This window comes from Antennarius striatus, chromosome 22, assembly GCF_040054535.1.
Source record: "Antennarius striatus isolate MH-2024 chromosome 22, ASM4005453v1, whole genome shotgun sequence".
Taxonomy (NCBI): Eukaryota; Metazoa; Chordata; class Actinopteri; order Lophiiformes; family Antennariidae; genus Antennarius; species Antennarius striatus.
The window spans coordinates 13,397,330-13,416,507 of NC_090797.1; the positions used below are offsets into that span (position 1 = coordinate 13,397,330).

General features: G+C 41.7%; 1 protein-coding gene across 1 annotated transcript in view; it reads left to right on the plus strand.

The window, feature by feature from the left end:
- Positions 1–2,956: 2,956 nt before the first annotated feature.
- The window catches only part of mpped1 (metallophosphoesterase domain containing 1), a 64,552-nt gene continuing 48,330 nt past the window's right edge, over positions 2,957–19,178 (plus strand). Inside the window, exons 1-2 of the mRNA XM_068307118.1 lie at positions 2,957–3,135; positions 5,703–5,884. Coding sequence (XP_068163219.1) covers positions 2,957–3,135; positions 5,703–5,884 — 361 coding nt within the window. The remainder of the gene's footprint in view (positions 3,136–5,702; positions 5,885–19,178) is intronic.

A 19,178-nucleotide genomic window follows, 5' to 3' on the forward strand; every position in this document is an offset into this window, starting at 1 on the left:
TTTCATGGAAAAATGTTGACACTTTATTAGTTCATAAGTTGTTCTTACACCTGCTGTCCTGAGGGAACATTCAAAGAGCAGCAGGTTCCACCCAGGCTGGACCACCAGTGTTCACTACAGGACAAAAATTGCACAATTAATCAGATTTTTTTTTTTTGGTTTCCAATGGAAAATGAAGACCATCCAAACACTGCAGCCATTGTTATAAATTTAATTATAAAATTCTGTCCTCCTGGTCTGGAGGGAAACATTGTTAACTTGAGTCACAAACATCAGGGGAAGTTTTCTTGGAGGAGACTGTCGCCAGGATCGGCTTCTGTCATGATGGTTATGGCACAACGGCATAGACCACCCATGTACTGTTAGGAGGACTACAGGGTCTCGGTGTAGTAATATAGTAATATATATAGTAATAATATGGTAATAATATAGTAGAAGGTATGGCGGGCAGATAACTTTCAGTGCTGTACTGTAATAATTATACACCATCAAGTGTCAGGCTTTTTGAAAAAATAATACACTATAATTAAAATATGGAGTGGAGTCCCACTCTCTGATTGGCTACCTTTACAATATTAGCAGGTTACCACACCGGCAGAAAATATTAAAAGAGATCTTCGACAAAATGGTCTATAGCTGTGATCACCAACTAGTTAGTCCAAGGGTTGGTTTCACGGACCAGCCTTTAATGTGTGGCGGACAAATACAACAAAATAAAATGACACAAAATAATACAGGAGTCATTGTTACTGGTCAAATTGGCCCTTTTAAGAAGGTAGTCATGTGACCGAGGCTAGCATCTTGACAAGAATTTACGGCCTTTTCTTCAGCAAGAATGGTGTTGATATAAATCAGTATGCTCATACTTCAGGAGCTCAGGAAAGTCTGAATCCAAGTCTGTAACAAGTATGGAGTCGTCAGCAAACGGAACAACATATCTGCTTTTGGAATGGCTTTTGAAATTCACTGCAACAATTGTGAGCTTACCCCAACCCACTGAGCTCTGAGTGATGAGAACATGGACCCGGCTCACAAGGCTTCACTCCAAACTCTAAAACTAATGTCTAGTTTCTCAACATTAGTTTAGCTAATGTCGATACACACACACACACACACACTGTTCTCTGAATGCCACATGATCCTGCCGATCAATAAGTTCTAATGCAGTCATCCACTTTCTGCCACTCGCACATCCGTTCAGCCTCCGGTGATTATGTGGCGACACTTCAGATTAGAAAAGGACTGTGCACACAAAGAAGCTTCTATCCAAGGCTGATGTTGTCAACACCGTCACAGAAGTTTCTAGTAAAACGTCTGAACAGCAGATTCCATGTAAATTGGAAACATTGCTTAAAAAGAAATCATTGCAGGGTGAATAAACGTGAACAGAACTGTCAGTTTTCACGGTTAAAGTAATGCCATCCTACATGCATCCTATATGCCTTTGTTGCCTTTGCTATGCATGGAGTCAGGAAAAGTCAAATAAAATGAGGGTATTGAGTGGACAGCAGGTCCCCCTAAAGCTTGTGGAGGTTCAGCTGCAGGATTATATAGATTATTAATTTTATTCCCGGTTCTGTAATGTCGTGTTTGCTCGTGCATTTCTCTTCCTCACACCAGAAGAGTCACAGTCACATCCCTGTCAACAGAAATCATTATGCAGCCACTCACCTGTGTGTGTCCACCACACACACACACACACACACACACACACACACACACACACACACACACACACACACACACACACACACACACACGATGCACGCCCTCCCAAACACACTCACAGACCACGTGTGAGCATCCTGTGACAAACGACCACGGCGTGAAGTGCGTATCTGTCATGTCAGCGTGTCGTCGGCGTGTGAGGTTGCGGTGAATGAAGAATCAAGATGGCAGGCCGACATTACAGCGGGGGCCCAGGTGGACTTTTGCAAAGGAGCCAGTCCCTGTATTATCACCCACCCCCCACCCCCACCCCCCATCCTCTGCCAGCATCCCGTCATCTCAGCACCTTTCTCCCAGCAGTCACCAGGGCCTCTCAAAATAAACTGCACAGCTGAATCCAGTCACACACACACACACACACACACACACACACACACACACACACACACACACACACACACACACACACACACACACACACACACACACACACACACACACACACACACACACACACACACACACACCAGGGACAGCCACTGAGGATTTTATTAACACACTTTATTATTTTACTGCTTTCGGAACCAAAAGAACACAAGGCACAGAGGAAAGAAGATGTATTTAACAAAGGTGAAAACTAGTCATTTGCAGTTTCTTTAAGTTGTAGGTTCTTCCTCTGTCTCTCCTCCTCATGTCTGTAAAAGTTCTGTCTTTTTTTAAGCCTCGCGTAAATAAATAAACCAACCAAATAAGTAAATGAACACAGACACAAACACAAATACAGTATTTTCCGCACTATAAGGCGCACCTTCAATGAAGGACCTATTTTAAACTTTTTTTCGCAAATAAGGCACACTGGATTATGAGACGCACTGTCGAGTATTGAGGAAATTAAAGGTTTTTAGTTGCGGGAAATACTCTCATTTCTCAAAATGATAGTAAGCTACAAAATGAAATGTCCTTTAATGAATTATTTGTTCAACAGATAAATCACTTTTCTGAAGTCGCTGTTTGTCCACGCTCTTTCCGTCACCGTGCGCTCTTGTGTTCTCAGGTGAAGGGAGGTGCAAAGAGGAAGAGGAGGGAGGAGGTGATGTGTGCTCCCCGGCTCACTTCGACCTTGAGCTCACTGAGGGTTTAAGTGTGTCAGAACGCCCCCACCCCCACGCCCCTCCCCAGACCGGCGTTATCCACCTGCTGTTCTAGGGAAACAAGCAAGTAAACATCCCGACCCGACACCTTGCCGTCCACCCCCCCCCCCTCCCATTCTGCTTGTATCTTCAGTATCATGGCCTTTACCCTGTCAGAGATCATGGCAGCTAGGCGGCAGCAGTCTCAGGCTCAGTCACACGGCCAGAGAGGCAGCAGGACGGCCGTGGAGGTGGACGAGTACAGCACCAACCCCACTCAGGCCTTCACCTTCTACAACATCAACCAGGGACGCTTCCAGCCCCCGCACGTCCACATGTGAGTAGAAACAGTCTGACTTCATTCAAATGTGAAAGATATTTTCTCGATGAAACGTTTCTTAGACAAATGAGACCAACACGAAGACCTACCGACGAAACTTTTACCTGTTGCTGCGCCTCAAATCACACACAGTATTCCCTCCAGATGTGAGTTTATTCTGTTTCGTGATTGAGCTCGTAAGGCAAACAACATTTCCCCACATAAAATGTAAAATAACTGAAATCATTTTATCCATCCAATCCATTCCAGCCATGTAAAAATGTCCCAAACCCCCTAACATATGAAGAAAAATAAAATATCCAAAGTTTAAATCAATACACTGGACTTTAAGGACACCAATCTGCCAACTAGAGTTGCTAGTATTTTGGATTTTCGCTCGTATGCCCAAGAAAAAGATGAACAGAGCGACGGCTCGTGTCTCAAGGTATTACAGTCTTTTACTAAGTAACCTGGTTTTAGTACATCAGTGTACTACAAATCCCTGGATGTTGTACTCAGACACTCAGAGATGAGTGCAGAATGATGGACATCTCAGCTCTAGCAGAGAGGGGGGGGAGGGGGGGTCTGTCAATATAGAAAAAAAATGTCGGCTAAGAAAAAGACTTCAGAGAATGACAACAACATGTAAATATCAATGAAATTTCATTTTTTTTATAAAACAAGGAACATCTTTTTTTTTATCACATTGAAAAGGCAGGCAGACATCTTTGAACGTGATGGGATGTTGCAACCGTTATGGCTGGATCCCAATTCCTACAAGCGGTATGGTAAAGCAACTGTGCTGTATCTTCAATGACAGCTGTCTGCCATTGTGTTGTTTTGTTGTCTGCATGTATTCTCATAGTTTAACACCATAAACATTTAACACCACTGTCATTGTGTTATTACAGCCTTAATGTGCATGTCAAAGCGTAATAAGCGTACACTTTATTACTGGTTCACAGTAGTAAAGTTAGGGAAAAGAATAACTTAAATACAATAAAACATAAAATATAGAAGGAATACTAAAGAACCGACCGATCCGGTATGGAAGTCATAGGTTTGATTTGCATGTTTGATTTGGCAAAAGTTTTACGCCGGATGCCCCTCCTGACGCAACCCTCTGTATTTATCCGGGCTCGGGACCGGCACAATAAGACACTGGCTTGTGTCCTCTTGTGGCTACATTATAGAAAGAATAAAAATATATTATTATTATTATTATTATTATTATTATTATTATTATTATTATTATTATTATTATTATTATTATTATTATTATTAATAATAATAATAATAATAATAATAGTAATAATAACAATAATATAATAATAATAATAATAATAAAAATAATAATAATTATACATTTTATTTAAAGGCGCCTTTCTTGACACTTAAGGATATTGAAGCAGCTAATCCGCTCAGCACCGATAGCACCGCCAACGCCACGTCCTAATGATGCAAGCTGATAAGTGACGAGACGTCCGTCACCCTTTTCTGCTGGTTTATCACTGAACTTGTAGTTTTTTTCATGTGCAGCCTGAACGCTGGGCAGGAAGGACAAACAATCTATAGATGATTCTCTCCTATTCTGCACCATATTCTGTACTTATGGCCTGTTGGACTCCATGAGTCATAAGGTGTCCTTTAATATAATATAAAACACCTATATATACTCACACCTTCAGACAGCGAAAGATTTTTTACTCTTTGCCAATTTTTAGCATTAAATAAACAAGAAAGTAACAGCTGGTGAATGAAAACATTTTTTTTCCAACAACCTTTGTGACTATATTTTAGATGTCTGGCTGTGCAAGGTGGATTTTAATGTTCCTTGAAGCTTGACTGTCGTCACCAAAATGCTTTTTTGTACAAAGAGAAGTTGATTTTTGTACATGAACTTCCAAAAGTACAAAAACAAACAAACATTAAAATAAAATTCAGCGTTCATTTGAACTTTTATTAAGTCCAGTTTATACAGCAAAGAAAAGGATCTTTAAATACAGTTGAATGAGTGCAAAGGATTTAAACATTCATAGTGATTTACACCCGATCCCAGCCGTCCTACATGTATCTCCTTTTTCCAGTTTCCCTTGTTTCCTCCTCTATCTTGGTGTATGAGGAAGAGGAGGAGGAGGAGGAGGAGGAGACAGTGCTGGGTCTTATCATACCTGAAGGAGAGCTCACTAAAGTGGGCCATGGTTATTCACCAGCTCCCCTCTTCCCCCTGGAGACTTCATGGATCTGCACACTTGCTGGAAATCCCACAGGACTCTGCTCTTTTCTGTATCTGCGCTGTATTTTTTCTCTCTATCTCTACACATTTCTCTCTCTGTCTCTCTCAAGCGCCACACTTCCATTGTGGCCTCGCGTTTCCTCCACCGCTTCAGTCTGTGGGGATGGTGATTCTCACGCTGGATACTCATGCAAACTTTTTTCACTGTCAGCCTCTTACCGCAGAGAAATCAAGTCTCTCTTTTTTCATTTTTTCTGTTTAGTTTAAGAGCACCAACATCCACAGTGACCTGTTTTTTTTGTTTTTTTTCCCCACTTTCTCTCCGCATTAACATTTCTTTGTTTTCCAGGGTGGACCCGATGCCCCATGATGCACCCAAACCCCCTGGTTACACTCGCTTTGTGTGCATCTCCGACACGCACTCCCGTACCGACTCCATCCAGATGCCGTACGGGGACGTGTTCATCCACGCCGGGGACTTCACCGAGCTGGGGCTGCCCTCCGAGGTCAAGAAGTTCAACGACTGGCTAGGTGAGCGTCCCACAGCGTCTATTTTCAGGGTCATGTGTTGGGGCTCAGTTGATACAGCTGGGGTCAGTACTGGGTTAAATTATTTGAACCAGGAAGGATTCAGATAGAATAAACTTTAAGGTTTGAAAAGAGGATTTAGCATTTTTTTTAAAAATTTGATTGCAAATTGAAAGTATCCATTATTTTAAACCCTATTCACAAATATACTATACTTTTTGGAATTCATTTCCACCCTCGCTGAAAATAACTGAATGTTTTCTTTCATTTCCTTGCGTTCAGGGACGCTATGAGAACATCGGGTATTTTAAATTGACTTCTGCACCGCATTTCTTAAATATAAGAAGCTGCAAAACTTTACAATCTGCTTATTGTTTGTCTTTTGTGCTCAACAACAAAGCCCTGAATGCAGCACTTATTGGTGATTTGTGAGTCCTTGAGGAGTTCATTTGAACACACCACAAAGAGAATTTGTGAAAATGCTCTCTGCTCATATCTGCATTTCCACACAATGAAAAGTTTGACAAAAGAATGCAGTTGATTCTCTGCTCATTGGGATGGACAGGAAGTCGTAGCATACCGACGTGAATTAAAACCAAAAGGATGAGTGGAAGGAACAAAACAGAAAGCCAAACATTAAACCTTGATGTTTGATTTTAAAGGAGCCTTTGTGTGGTTTGTGCTGAACATGCTGAGCCATAGGTTGATCATTTAAGCGTGATGCCGTGCTTTGTGTTCCGCTCTCTCAGCTACATCTGTGCAGCTGAACACCGAGCGTCCGTTCTGGTTTAGCTTTTCAAAAGACTAAACCAGGGATCAGCAACTACGTTTGTCCGCTGGCCAAATAGAACTTTTTTTTTTTAAGCTTGACTTTTAATATTTTTTATTCATCTAAACCTGCATGTAGAGACTTTTCTCAGGCCTCCATTTAGGAGGCAGTAAGAGCTCAATACAAAACTCAAGGTTATCAGTGAATAAGTCCTCATCTCAATAGAAAACTGTACTCTAGAACTTCAGGAAGCAAGCAAATACACTAGTGTGACTCAAAGATTGGCTGATGAAAGTTAAACAAAGTCTCTGGGGATGAACTGGGCCTTTCCCTCTTGCAAATATCTGATATGAGCATTTCAACGTCAAAACTTAGAATTATGAGACATCAAACTCCATCCTCATGGACTATTTATGTGAGTTTTTCAGCAGCAGATACTCATTCTACTGTATTTGCATTTTAATTGCACCTCCAGTCCCAACTTCCAGTTGCCATCATTAAGCCTGGCTTTGTGTTTGACAAATAGGTTTGTCTTCCAGCGGCGTCAGTGACCCCATCTGCCCACGTCTGTGATCTTTGCAGAACCCTGAGTGGACAGACTTTCACGCAGCACAAACACAGCGGGAAGTAAATGAATAAAGAGTTCAGATTTGTTTCTGCTACAGTTGTGCAGCTGCACAGACAACCGGCCTTCGTGTTCTTCCTAAAGGGTTAAAAAGTGAAGAGCAGTTGTAATTGGTTTAGTGTAGATGTGTGGCGGTCACATGATATCTTTAAACCGTTTTATCACTAGTGCATCGTGCATGTCTACATGTCGGTGTCTTATCTACAGCAGGTCAGACATTTGTTCCCTGACTTATCTCTGTTCCGAGTGGCGAACAAATGTGAGTCTTATCGTTGCCGCGTGAGATCTGTCGGAAGCCAGACCGACGTGACCTGCTGAGAAGCCGTGTGACAAGAAAGGAAATGTGGAATCTATAATATTCTGAGTGAGCACAGCTGCCCCGCTGTCATCATCACCATCATCATCATCATCCTCGTCGTCGTCGTCTTCGTCGTCGCCATTGGCATCATCAGCATCGGCGTGAACCTCCCTTTGATTGGTGGAAAACTCTAAGTGGGTGTGGGGTCTTTGTGCGCGGTGTCTGTCTATGGGGAGAACTTGTTGTCCTTCCTTGACTGTCTCATGCACGCACACACACACACACACACACACACACACACACACACGCACACACGAGCTGCAGGGAGCACAAACTGCAAATCCGCTAGCCTGCACTCCAACAGTGAGAGAGGCAACAGGAGAGGCGGGAAAGAAAAGATAAAGCGAGCCAAGCGCGCCTGCTGCCGCCTCTGAAGTCAGTCTCTCCTCCTCTCTCCATCCCTTCCTCCCCTCCTCCGCCGTTACTTCCCTCTCCCCTGCAACTCCACAATCCCTTCCTCTTTTTTTTTTTCCATATAAATATTTATAATCTGTCTATTCCTATTCTTTTTCCTACTTTCATTCCCTCCCCTGCTTCCTTTCTCCATCTCACACACACACACACACACACACACACACACACACACACACACACACATACAGATTGTCTCATTCTGTAGATGAATGTAACTCCTGCTGTTTAATGTGTGCATAGCAGGGAGAGCTGGTGTAATATATTTATATTGGAGGATTCGGCACAAGCTACTCCTCTGTATGGTAACATTATCTCCCCCCCCCAAACTTTTCTTTTCTCTCTGCTGGTGGAGCCTCTTCTCATTCTCCTTCATTTTGTTTTTACGTGTCTCCTTTGGTTGTTGATTTCTTGTTTATTTTCTCTCCACCTAATTTTTATTTCTTTATTTTTATTTTTTACTGCCTTCAAACTCATTCCTCTACCCCATCACCTCTTTCTTTCTCCCTTATTTCTCTCCCTCCCCAAAGCTCTCTCGCTTCCTCTTGCCTCGGTGGCAGCTCTCTGAGAGTCTTCTCCCCGGTCCTTATTTTTAGCAGGAAGTCAGTCAGCTCTCGGGAGCTGTTGGCAGCTGCTCAAGGCTTTGTCAGGGATGGCGAACGCTGCAGGAGAAGGGAGGTGTGGGGAGAAGGGAGGAAAACAGAGGGAGACTGGGGGGAGGCAGGAGATGAAATTCATGCAGAGAGAAAGAAAGAAAGAAAGAAAGAGAAGGGATGGAAAGAGACGGAACGGTTGAAGGTCGTGGTTTAGGAGGAGAAGGAAGCAGAAGGGAGAAAGTGTCGCTTCCTCCCACCCCCGGGGGAAGGCTGCCTTACCTGGGCAAACTAACAGCTCACAGCCCCAGAGACCACCACCAAACTTCTGCTTCATGTTGTCATGGTAATCCATGCGAGTCCACCTGTCACTTATTGTATGAGGAAGCATGTGTGTGTGTGTGTGTGTGTGTGTGTTTTGGTCCCTCTACTCTTTTCAGCAACATTTCTCTGTGCACGAAACATTTCTAAAGCCTGTCGATGTAACTGCGTTTCTTCCTTTTGTATTTTTTATGTCAAAATAAAATATTGTTTACCGCGCCTTTTTTTTTTTACGAGGCTGTAATCTTCTCTGGAGCCTAAAAACCGTCAGCACACACACACACACACACACACACACACACACACACACACACACACACACACACACACACACACACACTCCATCCTCAGTGGCTGTGAAGACGGCCGCCATGTGTTGCTGTTCAGATACAGAAATGTCTTCTGGAATAAGACAATGTGAGTTTTATTCGTATGAACATGTAATAGTGGAATGTTTTCAGTTTATATCATTTTCAATTCAATTTTTACTAACGTTTGAAGTGATTACAGAATTTAACAATTAATAAACCAGCAAAATAACACGCTACAACCTTCACAAACAATGCTTTGTCGAGTAATTTATGAAGAATAAATGGAAAAGCCGTTCAGTTCGGATGATTTGCAGCTTCTCAGATGTGGATCTAATAAATTTTTGGTCACAAATCAAGTGCTTTAGAAACATCTTGTTCATTTCTGCCAAACGGTGATGGCTCACTTTTGTACTTTCTGAAGGTTTATAGAGGAACGCGTGCTCCAGAGGCAGTCCTTGATCATAAAAAATATCTTGTTGTAGGCCTGGTTGTGATCGCTGGTGGTGGTGGTGGTGGGGTGGGGGGGGGGCAGATGGGGCAACTACTACTCTGATGCTGCATGTTAGAAAAAAAACAACAAAAACCCCGTCTGAGTGCCAACCTGGAAGTCTCTATGGTAAAATTAAATGTGATTAATTGACATAGGAGCGCTTTCTGTTTACAAGACGTGGTAAAGTGAGTGATCTGTTTTGTTCAAGTTCTTTAGCTCAGACTCCTCTGGTTTGGCCTCGACCCCCGACCTAAAAGCCTTTAATTTTACTCGATTTTATAATCCAATGAGCCTTATATATGAAAAAAGTTTTAAAATAGACCATTCATTGAAGGTGCACCTTATAGTCCAGTGCGCCTTGTAGTGCGGAAAATCCTGTAATGGATGCAGTTATATTTACCTATAGGGTTTTATCATAAATATAGAATAATATTTTAGATTTTTCCAGAACACTCATTTTGATTTTGAAGTTTAGTCTCCATAACGTCTGCTTACATGTTTTATGACGGCTGTGTTCTGGTGGGTTTTGATCTCTTTGCTGATAAAAACAGTGTCTTCACCTGTGTGCAGAGTGTTTGTCAAAAAAACAACGCTCCTGAGGAGAACGTTGTGGAGAACAGTGGCGGATAAAAAGAAGACTTTAGTGTTGAGAAGATGGATGTGGGACGGCAGAAAAGACATGGAAGTGAAAGACTCAAGAGCCTGGCAATAGAGAAAGAGAGAATGGGCTCATGAGGGCAAGAGGCTGCAGCACTCGCTGCAATTGTCTCTAATAATGGCTTCTTTGATCAGGCTTTCAGCACATACACACACACACACACACACACACACACATGCACAAATTGAGTGTTTGCCTGTTTGCTGCACAGCCCTCGCCGTAGATCTGACTGCTGGTGTTGTGTGTGATGGCACGTGATGGTTCCTGATGCCATATGATGGCGTGTGATGGCGCGCGGGGCTGACGGAGCGGACGGAGAAACCACTGCAGTGAATTACGTTTAAATATGGATCTGGTTACGCTTTGACTTCAGGTCAAGGGTTTAATTCTTCACTGCTTTGTTTGCTGTCGCTTCCCTTCAGCACCAACACTCTCCAAATCTGAGGTAACCGCTGCAGCTGTAGGTATAAAGAAGTAGAAGTAGACTGGAGGGAAACCAGAAAACATTTTCCCCACAAAATGACCACAATAATTCACAAAAATCAACAATAGTTGTGTGACTAAAATATTGTTTTGTTCAGTTGTCGATGAGTGACAATAGGACTCATTTTGTTCCATCCGCATTGACATTTACGATCTATTAGAAACTACATGCATGCAGAAAAAGAGAAAGAAATGTCAATCAGTCGATGAAATAAGAATACTTTTTTTTTTTTTTAAATAACCAAACATTTATTTCCTTCAAATATTATGTAACAGCATTTCTCAAGACTCAGAGAGTTGCTGGCCACTGGGGTACCCAGGACACGGATGTACAGTGGCTTGCAAAAGTATTCAGCCCCCCGAGTCAATACTTTGTGGAACCGCCTTTTGCTGCGATTACAGCTTTTTATAGCCCCGCCCTGTTTTAAACTTCTCCACAGCTTCATCCCTGACCTGTCTGGTGTGTCTTTCACATAAAATTCCAATGAAATATATTGAGATTTGTGTCGTAGGGTGACAACATGTGGAAAAGTTGAAGGGGGCTGAATACTTTAATCCTTTAAGCCACTGTAATGGTCATTCACCACCTGGATGAGCCGAGCTCTCAGAGTCTTCACCATACATCAACTTTTTGAAGCGTCAGTGACATAAGAATTTCATTGCCAGCGATTTGCTCAATATGATGGTTTTGGAAGTTACTTGACCAATTGATTTGATTGATTGACTCTTATTTATCCAGGCTTTAATCAGTATTAATTTAACATATTCAGAGTTTGGAACAAATAATAATCGCAGAACCACTTTAAGACATTCAGACTGAATGCTCTTACAGCAATTACAGATTGATCTCTTTCTCTCTCTCTGGAGTCTTTGGGCACCTATTCACTCTATTTATTTATTTATTTATTTTTTAATATGTTTGTACACGCTTTTGTGTGCTATAATTTAACCATGGCTACATTTTGAGAGTTTTGTGAGAGGAATAGAAGAGAGTGTGACATCTTTTGCGTGTTTTATTCATTCTGGGTTTTTTTTTTGAGCTTTTTATATGTGTGTTCACATTTCAGTTGTTGATAATTACATCGCAGCTACGCTTAGTAGTTTGTGGGGCTTTTGCAGACTGGGAGGCAATATGGTACCCCCAAGATGGGCAACCGCTGAGGTCACGGGTGACAACATAAAGGTTAGGCGTTGGCCACCAACCTGGAGCCACAGAATAACATGCAGCACATGGATAAACAGCACAAAGGATAGACAGAGTGATTTGGTGGGGGCTGAAGGGACCGGAGAGACAGCCACCAGGATGGTAGAGTCTCAGCTGGAGAAGGAGGAAGAGGATGATATTGTGATAGATAGAATTATTAAAGATGGCTTCTTAAAAAAAAGAAAAAAAAGAAACACTGACACAAGAAAGAATAAAGCCAAGAAAATTGCTAAAGAAACACCTGAGACGCCTCCTGATACAAGCAGCTCTGAGACCGAAAATGACAACAATTCGAAAGAAGCCACGACAGAAAAATAGGATTCGCAAAAAAAATAAAATATAATAATTCCTGCAAGACACAAAAGAGAAAGTAGAACATTTCTTTCCTGACCTCAACATGTTTCTGGATAGCGCCAGTTTTTATTTAAAGAATCCAGAAGGAAGTGAACAACCTGTTTTTACCAGCAAAGAGGGTTTTTTTGGTTTTGTTTTTTTTTTTTCGATTGAAGAAACTAATGACAAAAGTAAGAAGCATGATTGTGGAGAACAAATAGTTAGTTTTTTGAATTTTGTCTGCTTTTGAAGTACTTTGACTGTGAATGGGGCGGGGGACATCGAGACAAGAGCCTCCGTCTTTAGTTTGGTGGATGTTAAAAGGTGAGATGTTTTTGTTTGTTCAGGAAACACGCTTGAAAATCCTAGCATTGTTTGTTTTTGAAATGTGAGTTCCTTTTGGCGTGAATCTCTTCTGGATTTTGTGTCAAACGTGATTTTTTTTAAAATAAAAAATATCTCTCTCTCCCTCTCTGTCTCTCTATTTCTGTCTTTCTGGGCTGAGGTCCGCGGCCTTGAGCCTCTTTGCTATAACTCTTTATTTAGCGGCTGCTCTGCTCCCCTTTAGTGCTAAATAATAAATGAGGGACAACCATGATGCGATTGCCGTGTAGGCACTTTAAATGCGAGTGTGTGTTTATTCTTTGCCCTGGAGAGAAAGACTTACTCCTGCGTCGCACCTGCCTTTACAGCTATGTGTGTGTGTGTGTGTGTCTGTGTGTCTGTGTGTGCTCATACCTGTAATTTCTGCTCAGTCCGTTTCCATCTGCTGACAGGTGTTGAACCCCCCCCCCCCTACCACCACCACCACCTCTGCTCTGGACCTCCTTATCACCTCCCCAGCTTCACTCCTTCACGTCCAGCTTTCGCTTTTTAGCTTCGAAGCAACGAGGGCGTTAAATTTTTATGACTGATGTCTTTTTCTGGCTCGTTCTTCTCCTCTCCTCCATTGCTCCCTTTTCAATCCTCCTTCCCTATTCCCTCTGCGCCGTTTCTTTCCTCCTTCCTCCCTCCACGTATTTCGTCTCTCTTTTGTCCCCTATGTCTAATTCTCATTCTCTCCATCTCTCCACTTTCTTCCCCTTCATATCTTTTTTCCCTTCCATCCATCTAATGTTTACCCAGCAGTGAGCGTTGCTGGAGGAGAGCGTAACGAGGAAGTTTGACACTCCTTTGTGGTTTTTAACATTGGGAAACTAGACAGAATTTCATGTGACTGTAAATTTAAGCAAACGGTTCCCCCATCTGTCCGTCACTGCTTTTGTGTCTTCTATTTGCACACTTGAAAGATGGCGCTCCATGCCTGTGTGCTGAGGGAGAGAGAACACATCTCCACTTTCCCTTTCAAACAATTTATTTTCTTTTTTTTCCCCTCCCCAAGTTCAGAAAAACAATTGGAGGAGAGTGAAGTCTTCAGAAATGATGAAAGCGTTTCTCATAATTTCATCTTTCTCATTCTCTTTCTGTTTTCTCTCTATCAGATTTGTTTTCTGGGTCAGCATCAGTGCCTGAAATGTTCTGTATATAAACTAACTGATGAGTTAAAGAGCAACGGGAAACGGGTGTGAATCTCTATACATCACCATTATTATCAGACATTTCCCTGCCTCTTCTCCCCTTTCAGTCAGCGCTGTAACAGAGTCTCTCAATAAAACACAAGTGTACATGTACAAGCATACAGTATAAATATGTTCATTATTTTTAAGACAAACATAGAGAAAATAACACAAAGAAATAAGAGTAATAATCAGAAATACAACGCACAGAATGTAGGTCTCGTGGTTGTGTGGTGTGATAAAAGGAAAGGTGTTATATCTTATTATAATGTACTAAATACAAAATATAAGAGGAATAGCTTTACAGTTACATCACTTCTTTTATTTATGTACTTTATTTTTACATATTTATTTAAATATTTATTTATTATTTATTTTAGTTATGTTATTACATAATGTCACCACGTCATGATAATAATACAACATTATGATCCACATTACTGTACATCGTGGTCGTGCTGGAGGGCTGAGCGCCTGAAAAAAATCTGATTCTGACAGAAATTTTGATTCAATTCTCTGAATTTTAGGATTAATAGTTTTCCAAAAAAAGTAGAAACATGATGCCGGGAGGTTTTTGGGATTTGCTGTGGTCTTAACAGAAAAAAAGTTTTTTCATAGGTGGTGGGGTAAGCATGCACATGCGTGTGTGTGAGTGTGTGTGTGTTTGATTGTTGATTAGTTGTTTTTTGAAGCGCATTTGGATTCATGTACGTTCAGAAATGTTCAGCCCTGTTTTGGTCAAAAGAATTTTAAACTACCGACAAAGGATCCGCTTTACTTCCTGTTTGTATCTCCTGTGATTTTATTGTATATCAGAGGAGACAGATACCCCCCCCCCCAGAAATACTCAAGAGTAAAGCAAGAGAAACTTTGCGATGGCAGAGGACATCAACTGTAGAACTTCTTCCCAGCCCTTCCGACTGATACAATTTCATCATCATTATTATTATTATTATTATTATTATTATTATTATTATTATTATTATTATTATTATTATTATTATTATTATTATTATTATTATTAATGTTATTATTATTATTATTAATATTATTATTATTATTATTATTATTATTATTATTATTATTATTATTATTATTATTATTATTATTATTATTATTATTATTATTATTATTATTATTATTATTATTATTTGTGCAATTTCCCACGGGATTAATAAAGTATCTACTATCTATCTATCTGATTTCTGCAGCAGACGTATATAAGGTTCATTAGGACTCCAGTTCAGAAGCAGACATGGGACAGATGGCCAGTGGCCAGTCCTTTAATTCATCAGCATTCATCAGAAAACCCACGTTGCTCGTTCTGAAAGTTGAAGCTTAATCTTGATCCACTTTTATCCTGGAGGCGACGTCGTCACAGTGAACGTGGAAGTGGAGCAGACAGGATGAAAGAGACAGAGATGGAGTGTGGGAGGGGGGGGGGGAGAGGAAAGACCACCTACGAGGCCGCTCGATGATGGGCTGTATCAGTCTTTGTCATTGCATTGTGCGTGTGTGTGTGTGTGTGTGTGTGTAAAATGAATTATGTTCAGTGAGGACGCTGTGGAATGTTTGGAGGTGCTGCTGTATTCAGATAAAATGTGTGTTTTGGATGCGTGGCTCAGTAGGTGGTGTTTGTGTACGCCGTCCCATAATTGCTGGCTGTCTTTGTTTTTGTGTCTGATTGTGCGTCATCTTTGCGTGTGCATGTGTGTGTTTGCGTGTGTCAGATGAAACGCAGTGTGTGTAGGTGGTGAGTTAAAAGAAACTACTACTGCCTTCAAGCTGAGGTGAGAAGACGGAAACCTTTTAACTCTTTCTCCTCCATCATCCATCTTGACCTTGTTACATTCCTCCAATGCCTTCCTTTTCTCTACAACATTACATTCTTCTTTCACGTCTAGTTGTCCCTGTCCTTCTCAGACTTGCACACACACACACACACACACACACACACACACACACATATGCACGCTATAAAGGAATTAGGACTGATCCGACTTGAGTCTTTAGCGTGTCTGTCTTTGAACATCAGTGCTGTTGCTTTTGAAGCTTCCCTTTGAATTACGACATTTCTGTTCAAGCATGTACAGATAAAGGCTGAATCCTGCACTATAATAACTAACGCTCTATATGTAAAGAAACACGCACAAGCTGCGAAACACAGGCGTAGGCGCTACACAAAAGCAAGACACTGAAATTGAAGTGAAAGAGTAATTATAATGCATCAAAAACGGGAATTTATTTTCTGTTTCTGACGGAAAAAAAAAGAAAAAAGAAAAAAAGAAGCAGTTTATTGATTATCTAAACAAAAAGCTTGTCAATAGAGTATTTAATTTCACGGGAGGAAAAAATGTTTATAACTCTGGTCAAAGTTATACCAAGACGTTTGTGTGTGAGCTGTCATGGATTTTTACAGAGACGGGTTGTGGGGAGCAAACAAATCTTTTTATTCTGGTCTATTACACGTTAGAAGTTGATCGTTACTACTCTGAATACTAAGGTTCTATTCCCTCACACTGACCAGGAACAATTACAGGACATTAAAACCACACAGAATGAATAAAATCCTGCAGTACCGTAATGTAACTGTAACATCTCTACCTCTGCTGAATGAATTTTCTCCTGGGGGGTGTAGAGGCTAAGCCCAGCTTTAATCCACTGAGGTGTTCCACCACACTGACGTGGATGACGCAGTGATGTCACTTCCTGGTCATCAAAAGTCAGACACGCCCCTTTATGTTTGATGACTTAGTGAACTTCAACTAGCGATACATTCAGAGTTCCGCTTTAGCATCAGCTAATGCTCCCAGGCAGAAACCTGACCCGGCCAACATTGGTTCCTACATTATTTAGTTCCTACAGGAGGACGACGCCGTCACCACCTCTGACAGGTGGTCTATCGTCTGCGTTGCTGGTCTAACTCTGAACCTGAGCTGAATTGTCTTCAGTCTCGGTGTTGGTGAACGTCTCCATTAACAGAAATGCATTGTGGGTTTGTTTCTTGCTCGGAAGTTCACAGAGATGTGGATAAAAGAAGGACTAAACTCTGCAGATGACGCCATCAGGAAAGACCATAAGTCCATAAGACCATAAAAAACTAAGTTGTAATAAAACTGGAAGTTTGAACTCGTCGTTGGCAGACATCCACCCATCCTGACACGTATCCATTCAAACACTCGGTCACTGCTTTTCTGTAACTGCACACGCTCTAGGAGATGTTGTAGAAACACACACTCAGTACGGAGTTCATCGGCAGGAGGTTTTGGATACTGGCTGCTGGTTTCACTCACTCACACAAACACAGACACACACTTACTGTTGGGTTTGAACGCTGCAGGACCTGCATGCAGACACATATGAGCGTACAGACAAAGGGCATTAATCCCCCTGTTAACGCCACCGCTGTGGGCAGAACACAGATTTCCCTCCTCAAAGAGCGGACCACCCATCTGAGCCTCAGATTGTGGCTAAACTCTGGACGACTTCCTGTGGTGGGGTTGGGACACCACCCATACAGATACCGTCACCGGTACTGTATATAGACAGACTCTTGTCACCATACACCCCATTGTTGGGAGCACGCGTATACCTGCAGGCTGAACGTTGGCCCTCACATGCTTTCACACACACACGCACACACACACACACACACACACACACACACACACACACACACACACACACACACACACACACACACACACACACACACACACACACACACACAGACGTTGGTTGTGTTGTGAAGCTCATGGGAGATTTTTGTGGTGGCAGAAAAACAGCAGGTCTGGGATGTGCAGAGGCGGGTTTGGGAGGGTGGGGTGGGGGGGTGGGGGGTGGTGGTGGCAGATGCTCGACAAAAGAGCAGAGGCACTGGGCATGAAGGGACTGATCCAGAACCAGAGAAGAATAAAGGGATGAACGGATGCTGAATGTAGCTTCTTCTTTCAGCATCTCTTCAGCTAAGTTGCTGATTTTTTCTTCTTTTGCAGTTTTTTTTTTAAATTTTATTTTATTTTTGTTGTTTTGATGTGGGAAGGAGATGCGGTCGACCGCCCTGCTCCGCCGCTGATACAAATTAAAGCTGGTTGTTGCTTAAAATCTGCTTTTTGAATGCAAAGACTGAAGATGGGGAGATGACAAAAGACTGGTGTGTGTGTTGCACGGAATGCCATCCCCATATATTTAGTTGTGTGTGTGTGTGTGTGTGTGTGTGTGTGAGAGAGAGAGAGAGAGAGAGAGGAGGAGGAGGATGGTGGGGCATTTGTTTCCATCTGGTAGAGTTTTATATTTGCCCCTGTGATTTATTCCTCTCAGTTTACAGTCGGCCGTCAAACAACACTGGTGAAAAACTGCACGCGTTGCAGAATTTCTAAGGAGACACAGATAGTGTTTATTTGTTGAAAATTTATGAGTGCCTTGTTATGTCGGTGTCTTTGCCTTGTTTCCTGGCTGTCTGCCCCCCCCCCACCCCCACCCCCACCCCCCACCTCCTCCACCCCTAGGGCTCACATGCACATTCTGTATATGCATGGATGTGCGGAACAGTAAATCGTTTTTTTTTCTTCTCATTTTGTATTTTTGGATGTTTGCATTTTAGGTGTTTATGATAATCTTTTTTTAAACGTCGTCGGATTGGTTCTAGGTTTTTTTTGGTTTTATTTTCTTTATGTTCAGCAGCTGACAGAAGGAGACAGGATTGTACCGCTGAATGAAAAGCATGTGGAAGTAGAAAAGAAATGTTTTAACGTCGGTTGTATGTTTTATGGTTCAAGGATTAGGTACTTTATCTTTTATGCAACGTTCTTATATATTTAGCTTTTTTTTTTCTTTTTTTTTTCCCCATGCAGTCTCAGGTCAATCCACTTCTCAAGAGTCTTCTGTCTCTATCCTTGTGTGTTCAATCGCTGCTCCATCCTCTCTTTTGCTGTCGTTCTTTTTAAGGTTTTTGTCCACATCTTGCCTCCGCTGTGATTATAAACCATTCAGCCACATTATGTTGGATTATCTATCACCAGTTTACTAATCTTACCGTCTGTTTTTTTGACTGCCTGTCCATACAGCCATCATTAACCAGCGCTGACATTTACCTCATTTTCATTCTCTCTGGTATTCCCCAAAATACTAATATAACACTTCAAAAGACACATTATGTAAACGTGTTGAATACATTGGTTTTCAA